The 11,065-nt window shown below is 55.5% G+C and overlaps 1 protein-coding gene across 2 annotated transcripts in view; it reads right to left on the minus strand.

The window, feature by feature from the left end:
- sema6cb (semaphorin 6Cb) overlaps positions 1 to 11,065 on the minus strand; it is a 118,475-nt gene that overhangs the window by 39,994 nt on the left and 67,416 nt on the right. For both annotated transcript variants that reach the window (XM_085978673.1, XM_085978674.1), the window contains exons 5-10: positions 9,518 to 9,580; positions 8,672 to 8,773; positions 7,509 to 7,599; positions 5,334 to 5,453; positions 2,925 to 3,013; positions 513 to 730 (exon numbers count right to left, since the gene is read on the minus strand). In XM_085978673.1, the coding sequence (XP_085834799.1) occupies positions 513 to 730; positions 2,925 to 3,013; positions 5,334 to 5,453; positions 7,509 to 7,599; positions 8,672 to 8,773; positions 9,518 to 9,580 (683 nt within the window). The remainder of the gene's footprint in view (positions 1 to 512; positions 731 to 2,924; positions 3,014 to 5,333; positions 5,454 to 7,508; positions 7,600 to 8,671; positions 8,774 to 9,517; positions 9,581 to 11,065) is intronic.

Raw genomic sequence — 11,065 nt, forward strand, 5'->3', positions numbered from 1 at the left:
GGTTAGATACAGAGTAAAGCTCCCTCTACACTGTCCCCATCAAACACTCCCAGGGCAGGTACAGCTTGGGTTAGATACAGAGTAATGCTCCCTCTACACTGTCCCATCAAACACTCCCAGGGCAGGTACAGCACGGGTTAGATAAAGAGTAAAGCTCCCTCTACACTGTCCCCATCAAACACTCCCAGGGCAGGTACAGCACGGGTTAGATACAGAGTAAAGCTCCCTCTACACTGTCCCATCAAACACTCCCAGGGCAGGTACAGCACGGGTTAGATACAGAGTAAAGCTCCCTCTACACTGTCCCGTCAAACACTCCCAGGGCAGGTACAGCACGGGTTAGATACAGAGTAAAGCTCCCTCTACACTGTCCCAATCAAACACTCCCAGGGCAGGTACAGCACGGGTTAGATACAGAGTAAAGCTCCCTCTAGGCTGTCCCATCAAATACTCCCAGGGCAGGTACAGCACGGGTTAGATACAGAGTAAAGCTCCTTATGGCAGGCGGGTACCTGTTGGCCTGGGTGGTGAAGATGGCGATGATGGCGGGACGCCCGTCGATCGTCACGACCCCGGTCACCGACTGGAGGACGTCGAAGTAGAAGAAAGACTCGCCGGAGATGGAGCAGTTGAGGCGGGCTTTCAGGAAAGACGTCCAATACTTCTCCAGGACCCTCGGCGAGCCGCCCATGTCGTTCTTGCAGACCCGCGCCACGCGGGAGAAGACCACCTGGAGGGGCAGAGAGCGGGGTGAGGCCAGTTGGCGCAATCCGTCTCCCCTTCCCCCCCCCCCACGCATTCAGTAGATGCTCCGTCTCCCCACAGCTAGCCACTCCCTGGCGGGTTGCAGGCCGGCTGTTGAACCTTTCCCGCTAATGCGGGGTGTCCAGCGGTGGTGCGGAGCTGCATCCAGAATCCCGACTATTCCAACGCTCTCCAGGCCCGGCCTCCCACCTTCCACCCTCTCTAAACCTCAGCTCATCCCAAACTTGGCTGCCTAACTCATACCGAGTCCCGTTCACCCCTCACCCCCACTGTTGCTCGCTGACCTACATTGGCTCCCGGATCCAACAACACCTCGATTCTAAAATTCTCATCCTCGTGTTCAAATCCCCTCCGTGGCCTCCTCGCCCCCCTCTCCCTATCTCTGTAACCTCCTCCAGCCCCACAACCACCCCCCTGAGATCTCTGCGCTCCTCCAATCCCGGCCTCTCGCGCACCCCCCACGACTTCCATCGCTCCACCATTGGCGGCCGTGCCTTCAGCCGCCTGGGCCCCGAGCTCTGGAATTCCCTCCCTAAACCTCTCCGCCTCTCTCTCCTCCTTTAAGACGCTCCTTAAAACCCACCTCTTTGACCAAGCTTTTGGTCACCTGTCCTAATATCGCCTTATGTGGCTCGGTGTCAAATTTTGTCTGATAATCGCTCCTGTGAAGCACCCTGGGACGTTTAACTACGTTAAAGGCGCTCTATAAATGCAGGTTGTTGTCATGTTGGAGATGTGCTAATGATTTAACCCCACGCGTACATCCGGGTTCAGATCTGCTCGAGGCGAGCGCTCTCAGGGGCGATCACCGGTCTAACCTCCAAGCAGAGAGGGCAAGATTATACTCGGGCCGACATGTCAGGCCGTGGCTCAGTGAGCAGCACTCTCACCCCTCTGAGTCAGAAGGTCGTGGGTTCAAATCCCACTCCAGAGACTCGAGCACAAAAATCCAGGCTGACACTCCAGGGCAGTACTGAGGGAGCGCCGCACTGTCGGAGGGGCAGTACAGAGGGAGCGCCGCACTGTCGGAGGGGCAGTACTGAGGGAGGCCGCACTGTCGGAGGGGCAGTACAGAGGGAGCGCCGCACTGTCGGAGGGGCAGTACTGAGGGAGCGCCGCACTGTCGGAGGGGCAGTACAGAGGGAGCGCCGCACTGTCGGAGGGGCAGTACTGAGGGAGCGCCGCACTGTCGGAGGGGCAGTACTGAGGGAGCGCCGCACTGTCGGAGGGGCAGTACAGAGGGAGCGCCGCACTGTCGGAGGGGCAGTACTGGAGGGAGCGCCGCACTGTCGGAGGGGCAGTATAGAGGGAGCGCCGCACTGTCGGAGGGGCAGTACTGAGGGAGCGCCGCACTGTCGGAGGGGCAGTACTGAGGGAGCGCTGCACTGTCGGAGGGGCAGTACAGAGGGAGCGCTGCACTGTCGGAGGGGCAGTACTGAGGGAGCGCCGCACTGTCGGAGGGGCAGTACTGAGGGAGCGCCGCACTGTCAGAGGGGCGGTACTGAGGGAGCGCCGCACTGTCGGAGGAGCGGTACTGAGGGAGCGCCGCACTGTCGGAGGGGCAGTACTGAGGGAGCGCCGCACTGTCGGAGGGGCAGTACTGAGGGAGCGCAGCACTGTCGGAGGGGCAGTACTGAGGGAGCGCCGCACTGTCGGAGGGGCGGTACTGAGGGAGCGCCGCACTGTCGGAGATGCCGTCTTTCGGATGAGGCCCCGTCTGCTCTCTCAGGTGGATGTAAAAGATCCCATGGCCACTATTGGAAGAATAGCAGGGGGAGTTCTCCCCGGTGTCCTGGGGCCAATATTTATCCCTCAACCAAAATCACTAAAAACAGATGATCCAATCATTATCACATTGATGCTTGTGGGAGCTTGCTGTGCGCAAATTAGCTGCCGCGTTTCGTACATTTCAACAGTGACCACACTTCAAAAAAACAGGTACTTCATTGGCTCCACCAACACCAGCCAAAAAAAGGACAACTGATTGGTTGGCTCGTGGGATCTTGCTGCGCACACAAAATGGCTGCTTTGGGATGGTCTGAGGTAGCGGAAGATGCAGTAGAAATTCAAGTTCTTTCTGTTCAGTTCCCTCCCCGCCTCCCCTTGCAACCTTCAACACCCTCCCCACCCCGGTTTCTATCTCTGTCGGGTTAACTTACCCGCCCCAACGTCGTGTACTCGATGGCGATCTCTCGGAAGAAGAAATACACGTAGCGGTCGTGTTCGATCGCGTGGACGAAGTGAGGCTCTGTTCGACAGGAAGAAAGGGTAACGTTTTGTTAAGACCAACGCGCTCAGGCTGAGTCGACGTGGAGAGGCCTTCAGGGCGGGCGAGACCATTGATGGCGAAGGGCAGAGTTGGCGAGGAGCGGAGGTGGCGGGGGGGTGGGGGTGGTGGTGTCGTAGGGACCTGGGTGGTGCAGTGGGTTCAAGGCCGACCTTTCACTGTTGACCTCCTCGGCCTGCTGGTTAATGGTCCAATGAGAGATGAGTTCGGGCTGAGGTGGCACCGGAGGGTAGGAATGGGAAATAGAACAAGACTTTGCACTTCTTGAACCGCTGCAGTCCGTGTGGTGAAGGTGCTCCCACAGTGCTGTTAGGGAGGGAGTTCCAGGATTTTGACCCAGCGACGATGAAGGATCAGCCGATATATTTGCAAGTCAGGATGGTGTGTAACTTGGAGGGGAACTTGGGAGGTGGTGGTGTTCCCACGCACCTGCTGCCCTTGTCCTTCTAGGTGGAAGAGGCCGCGGGTTTGGGAGGTGCTGCCGAAGAAGCCTTGGCGAGTTGCTGCAGTGCATCTTGTAGATGGCACACACTGCAGCCACGGTGCGCCGGTGGTGGAGCGAGTGGATGTTTAAGGTGGTGGATGGGGTGCCGATCAAGCAGGCTGCTTTGTCCTGGATGGTGTCGAGCTTCTTGAGTGTTGTTGGGAGCTTCAACTCATCCAGGCAAGTGGCGAGTATTCCCTCACACTCCTGACTTGTGCCTTGTAGATGGTGGAAAGGCTTTGGGGAGTCAGGAGGTGAGACACTCGCCGCAGAATACCCAGCCTCTGACCTGCGGGGGGGGGGGTCACGGGACAGAGATGCACGAGCAGGAACCGGGATCGCTATCCCGTTTCCCGAGCCCAGGGGTGCTGACGCCGTTTCTCGTGCGCCAGGGCTGAGATCCGGTGACATCGCACAGACCAGGTGGGGTGCAACGTCGGTCAGTTTTACAAATTTTCCCCCACGGCCAATCAGAACGCCAACAGATGCTCCGTTGCCCGATTGGATGAATCAGGACTGTCAATCAAACAGCTTACTTTCCCTCCCACCATCCCCAACAAGTTATACAACTAATAAAATAAAAGTGTTTAGAGGACGCACATTTCTCTACGACACAGGTTAGCAAGGCCATAAAAAAAAGCAAACCAGGAACTAGGGTTTAATTCTTGAGGGATAGAATTGAAAAGTAGGGAAGTTATGCTACACGTGTATCGAACCTTGGTTAGACCACACTTGGAGTACTGAGTGCAGTTGTGGTCGCCATATTATAAAAAGGATATAGAGGCACTGGAGAGGGTGCAGAGAAGATTTACAAGGATGATACCAGAAATGCGAGGGTATTCATATCAGGAAAGGATGAACAGGCTGGGTCTGTTCGCTTGAAAAAAGAAGGCTGAGGGGTGACCTAATAGAGGTCTTTAAAATGATGAAAGGTTTTGATAGAGTGGATACAGAGAGAATGTTTCCACTTGTGGGGAAGAGCATAACTAGAGGCCGTCAATATAAGAGAGTCACCAAGAAATCCAATGGGGAATTCAGGAGAAACTTCTTTACCCAGAGAGTGGTGAGAATGTGGAACTCGCTGCCACAGGGAGTGGCTGAGGCGAATAGTATCGATGCATTTAAGGGGAGGCTGGACACGCATATGAGGGAGACGGGAATAGAGGGTTACGCTGATAGAGTTGGATGAGGAAAGATGGGAGGAGGCTGGAGGGGAGCATAAACACCGGCATGGGCTGGTTGGGCCGAGCGGCCTGTTTCTGTGCCTCTGTAACCCTGTGTAACGTTTCAGGTATATGACCTTTCCGTCAGAACCGGGAGAAGTTAGAGAGGTTAGCCCGTTTTAGAAGTGCGGGGGGGGGTGGTGGGTGGGGGCTGGGAAAGAGGTGGGGGAGAGGGGGGGAGGAAAGAACAAAAAGGGAAGGCCTGTGATCGGGTGGAAGGACAGGAGAGATTAAATGACAAAAGTGGACGAGGGGGCGGAGGCCAAAGGGGAGTAGGAACGGGACAAGCAAAGAAACCAAAGCTGGGTCTGGAGGAGGTGTAACTGGTTGCAGGAGAACACTGTGGCTACCAGGGCTGGATTGACTGAACATCTCCTCTCTGAGACTGTTCGCCGAGTTCAGCCTTAGGCCCGAGGCCTAAAATCTACCTCGGTTCTGATCCTCTCTGGAGTATATCCTATGTAATTTCTCGCCCCTATGAATTTTTCTCCCTGGTTATAGTTCCTGGTAGTGTCCCGGGGATCGATATTTAACATTTAATTAGGGGGGAGGGGTGGGGCTTGCGCTGTGTTACCTTTCAGCCATTTTGAATCGTACTTGACGGTCCGCAAAACCGGGTTCTCGCCCAGGCTGCGGTAGATGACCGCGTCGCTCGCGAGAAAGTCCGCCATTGTCGCAGAGTACAGGTTGCCGTCTGAGGAAGAACAGAATGGAGAGGGGAATGAGGCGAGCGTGACAGTTACTGAACTACCTGAAATCCCCTCCGCGGCCCTCACCCTGCCCCCTCCCCCCCTATCTCTGTAACCTCCTCCAGCCCCGACAACCCCCCAAGATCTCTGCGCTCCTCCAAATCCAGACTCTCGCGCATCCCCCGATTTCTATCGCTCCACCATTGGCGGCCGTGCCTTCAGCCGCCTGGGCCCCGAGCTCTGGAATTCCCTCCCTAAACCTCTCCGCCTCTCTCTCCTCCTTTGACATAAGAAATGGGAGCAGGAGTGGGCAATTTGGCCATTCGAGCCTGCTCCACCATTCAATAACTGATCTTCGACCTCAACTCCACTTTCCCGCCCGATCCCCATATCCCTCGATTCCCCGAGAGTCCAAAAATCTCTCGATCTCAGCCTTGAATATACTCAACGACTGAGCCTCCACAGCCCTCTGGGGCAGAGAATTCTAAAGATTCACCGCCCTCTGAGTGAAGAAATTCCTCCTCATCTCAGTCCAAAATGGCCGACCCCTTATCCTGAGACTGTGACCCCTGGTTCTAGACTCTCCAGCCAGGGGGAAACAGCCTCTCAGTATCTACCCTGTGAAGCTCTCTTAAGAATTTTATACGTTTCTATGAGATCACCTCCCATTCTTCTAAAATCCAGTGAATATAGGCCCAATCTACTCAATCTCTCATCATAGGACAGCCCTCTCATCCCAGGAACCTCTGGTGAACCTTCGTTGTACTCGCTGGAGTTTAGAAGAATGAGAGAGGACCTCATTGAAACTTATAAAATTCTGACAGGACTGGACAGACTGGATGCAGGAAGGATGTTCCCGATGGCCGGGGAGTCCAGAACCAGGGGTCACAGTCTCAGGATAAGGGGTAAGCCATTTAGGACTGAGATGAGGAGGAATTTCTTCACCCAGAGAGTGGTGAACCTGTGGAATTCTCTACCACAGAAGGCAGTGGAGGCCAATTCATTAAATATATTCAAGAAGGAATTGGATATATTTCTTAAGGCTAAAGGGATCAAGGGATATGGGGAGAAGGCAGGGACAGGGTACTGAATTTGGATGATCAGCCATGATCTCATTGAATGGCGGAGCAGGCTCGAGGGGCCGAATGGCCGACTCCTGCTCCTATCTTCTATGTTTCTAAGTTTCCCTCTATGGCAAGTATAACCTACCTTGGGTAAGGAGACCACTTTAAGACGCTCCTTAAAACCGACCTCTTTGACCGAGCTTTTGGTCACCTGTCCTAATATCTCCTTACGTGGCTCGGTGTCGAATTTTGTTTGATAATCGCTCCCGTGAAGCGCCCTGGGACGTTTTACTATTCCGTGTACCTACTTCACTCAGAGGGTGGTAGGTCCATGGAATATGCTGCCCCAAAAAGCTGTCGAAGCTACATCATTACATAAATTTAAAACAGAAATAGACAGTTTCCTAGAAGTAAAGGGAATTAAGGGTTACGGGGAGCGGGCAGGAATTTGGACATGAGTCTAGGTTCGGATCGGTCATGGCCCTGTGGGTAGCGGAGCGGGCCCAGGGGCCGTGTAGCCTGATCCTGCTCCTATTTCGTGTGTCTAATTCTGTTAGATTCAGGAGATGGTTCTGTGACAGTGGATTGGCGGTTAGGATCAGATCAGCCATGATCTTATTGAATGGCGGAGCAGGCTCGAGGGGCCGATTGGCCTACTCCTGCTCCTATTTCTTATGTACTTACTACGTTAAAGGCAGCTGTATAAATCCGAATAGTCTTGCGTGTGCACTGCTCGCTCACCAGGATTGCTACTACTTTATTGATCCTGCACCGCTAACTGCTCATGGTCACACTGCTGTCTGTGGGAGCTTGCTGTGCGCAAATTGGCTGCCACGTTTCCCACATCACAACAGTGACCGCACTTGAAAAAAAGTACTTCATTGGCTGTGAAGCGCTTTGGGACGTCCTGAGGTGGTGAAAGGCGCTGGAGAAATGCGGATTCTTTCCTGAAATTGCGGCCATGGTTTATTCACAACTCACGTGTGTGACACTCACCCGCAAAGAGGGCAACGTTGGTTTGTCTGGTGTCGAACGGGCACCGCGCCTGTCCATTCAGCTCTTCGCCATCCTGTATCAAGGAATCCATCTTTAAAAACAGAGGAGACTTTGTTCAGCTTCAGTAAGAGTCACAGAAGGTGAGAAATGGAGCAAAGGAAGGCAGGAAAGTCCCCGTGGGATTGTCCACCGTCGCTGGATTGCTAATATAACTCTCGACAAAATGGACTTGGGAGCGAGGCCCCAGAACGTTGCTCCACAGCGCCACTGCTGGCCAAAGCCTGACATTACGCCGTTACCGGCAACTGTTCACATCCAGAATTCACACTCAAATTGTTTACGCGGGCGGTTAAATGTTGACATAAATGCGTGACCAGAAATCGGGACCGCAGGAAGTGTGGGCCTACATTAATGCTATATAGATATACTGGACAAATGGCTTTCCCTTATCCCTTAATCATGCAGGATCGTCTCCGTGTGAGAGCTAGGGTCCGTGTGGGTGGATGCACGCTCCGTGTGTTTTGGGTCCCTGATCCATGCGGGTGTATGCCCGCGCTGTGTAGGTGGGTCCGTGTTGCGTGTGTTTGGGTCCGTGTCCCGTGTGGGTGGGTGCATGTTCTGTGTGAGAGGATGTGTGTTCTGTGAGGGAGGATGCCTGTTCCGTGTTGGGGGGGCATGTGGGAGGATGCGTGTTCCGTGTGGGAGGATGCGTGTTCCACGTGGGAGGATGTGTGTTCCATGTGGGAGGATGTATGTTCCGTGTGTGGGGGGGTCCGTGTTCAGTGTGGCGGGTCCATGTACTGTGTGCGGGGATACGTGTTCTGTGAAGGCGTGCCTGGGTTGTGTGACGGTGTCCCCGTGTTGCGTGTGCGCGGGTCCAGGTTGCGTGCGCGTGGGTCCGTGTTGCGCGTGGGATTTCCCGTGTTGCGTGTGCGCGGGTCCATGTTGCGTGTGCGCGGGTCCGTGTTGCGTGTGGGTGTGCCCATGTTGCATGTGCGCAGGTCAGTGTTGCATGTGGGTGGGACCGTGTTGCATGTGCGTGGGTCCGTGTTGCGCGTGCGCGGGTCCGTGTTGCATGTGGGTGGGACCGTGTTGCATGTGCGTGGGTCCGTGTTGCGTGTGCGCGGGTCCGTGTTGCGCGTGCACCAGGCGTCGCGCCTCACCTTGTAATTCCGGCAGACGGGGTTGAAGGCGTTCGTGCCGCAGGCGAACAGGATCCGGTCGTTGCGAGGAACCAGGACTCGAATAAAGTTGTGGCACTCGTCCTGCAGGGGGAGGGGGGGGAGTGGGAAAGATCAGTCAGATCCCCTTTTCCTCTTTCAAAAGAAATACCGGAATTCGGGCAGAGTGTCTTCCTAGGCCCCTTGCCGCCGCGGTCTCCTAGCAACAGGGCTTCGGAGTAGGATGGTTAAGGCTCGACAGGCCGAAATGGGCCTGAAACCAGGCTGCTCGCCTCATCCTCTTGACCGCAGTTGTTTGGAGGCCCCCCGTGGATTGGAGGAGGAGGAGGAGGCAAAGAGGAAAAGAGAAGCGACTTTTCCCTCAAAATGAGTTTATTCTCTCCTACACCATCCCCTCCCCGGGTGCCGTTGACTCTGACCTGTTCCATGACCCCTGGGCCATTTGGCGCGGTGGCCATTTTGTTCGCGGGCGCGATTCTAGAGGCCGTTCCACCATGTAGGGGGAGGGAGGGGGGGATATTGCCGCCCAGCCGATCGTGTTTATACCCGACAGACCCTGTCCATCAGGAGTGACCAGCCCCCTCCATGGTGGTATAGCCCGCCGACAGTCATTATCCAATTCCGCACCGCGCCAGTGGGGTTCCTGTCGCCGCCGGGACACGGGTCAACGCTACTCGGACAGAAGGGGAGCAGGATTGTCCCAAGGATAGGTCCCCCCTCCAGGCACTGAAGTGTCTGGGAGCAGGCCTGGGCTGCCCTGACTGAGACGGATGGCTGCCCTCCCGTGGGTCAGGGGTCACGGCGAGGGGTGAAAGGGTGTTTACTCACGTGGCGCTTCCCTCGCATCGCACAGTTCTGCAGGTCGCTCGCTCGCGTCTTCCACGTCAGTTTCTGAAAGAGGAAACGAAGGGGCACGTGACTCCTTCCCCCCAGTGATGTATTCTCCGCGACAGGGCTTCGCACCGAAAGCTTGGGCCTCTTAAAGGGACAGTGTCCCACCACTGCCATCTGGACCCCTCTTAAAGAGACAGTGTCCCAGGATCTGAGCTCCTCTTAAAGAGACAGTGTCCCAGGATCTGGGCCCCTTTTAAAGAGACTGTGTCCCAGGATCTGGGCCCCTCTTAAAGAGACAGTGCCCGCCATTGCCATCTGGAATGATCTTAAAGAGACAGTGTCCCAGGATCTGGTCCCTTCTTAAAGAGACAGTGTCCCGCCATTGCCATCTGGGCCCCTCTTAAAGAGACAGTGTCCCAGGATATGAGCCCTTCTTAAAAAGACAGTGTCCCAGGACCTGGCCACCCTCTTAAAGAGACAGTGTCCCGCCATTGCCAACTGGGCCCCTCTTAAAGGGACAGTGTCCCAGGATCTGATTCCCTCTTAATGCGACAGTGTCCTAGGATCTGGGCCCCTCTTAAAGCGACAGTGTCCCAGGATCTGGGCCCCCTTAAAGAGACAGTGTCCCAGGATCTGAGCCCTTCTTAAAGAGACAGTGTCCCAGGATCTGAGCCCTTCTTAAAGAGACAGTGTCCCAGGACCTGGCCCCCTCTTAAAGAGACAGTGTCCCGCCATTGCCATCTGGGCCCCTCTTAAAGAGACAGTGTCCCAGGATCTGGGCCTCTCTTAAAGAGACAGTGTCCCGCCATTGCCATCTGCGCCCCTCTTAAAGGGACAGTGTCCCAGGATTTGGGCCCCTCTTAAAGAGATATCACGAAGGGCTATTGGGAATCTGGCCAGGTTTACACTGGACCAGTACCTTCAAGCCCTGCTGGCACAGTATAAGGGGGCCATGGGTGCTAATGATACCCACACTGGCATTCACCTGTCATTTGTGTCAACATCCCATATCAGATTGTGTCAGTATTCGGAGATGAAGGGCTGTGAAGACCCCAATTTTCTTCCCCCCTCCTCCTCTTGAAGGTACTGACCCTTGCCTGGGTACGCTTTCTCAAGTATCAACCTCCCTTCGGGTCCTCACCTGAATGGACCTCTGTCACGTGTGGGCACAGACAGTGAGGCTATTTGGAGGTCATCAGAGATGAGTGGGTCGTACTCTCGCCTCGGAGTCAGAAAGTCGTGGGTTCGAGCCCCCACTCCAGAGACTCGAGCCCATAATCCAGGTCGACACTCCCAGTGACAGTACTGAGGGAGCGCCGCACTGTCGGAGGGGCAGTACTGAGGGAGCGGCGCACTGTCGGAGGGGCGGTACTGAGGGAGCGCCGCACTGTCGGAGGGGCGGTATTGAGGGAGCACCGAACTGTCGGAGGGGCAGTACTGAGGGAACGCTGCACTGTCGAAGGGGCGGTACTGAGGGAGCGCCGCACTGTCGGAGGGGCAGTACTGAGGGAGCGTCGCACTGTCAGAGGGGCAGTACTGGGG

Source organism: Somniosus microcephalus, unplaced genomic scaffold (assembly GCF_052327205.1).
Source record: "Somniosus microcephalus isolate GS21.2 unplaced genomic scaffold, FLI_Smic_1.0 unresolved_chr7, whole genome shotgun sequence".
Taxonomy (NCBI): Eukaryota; Metazoa; Chordata; class Chondrichthyes; order Squaliformes; family Somniosidae; genus Somniosus; species Somniosus microcephalus.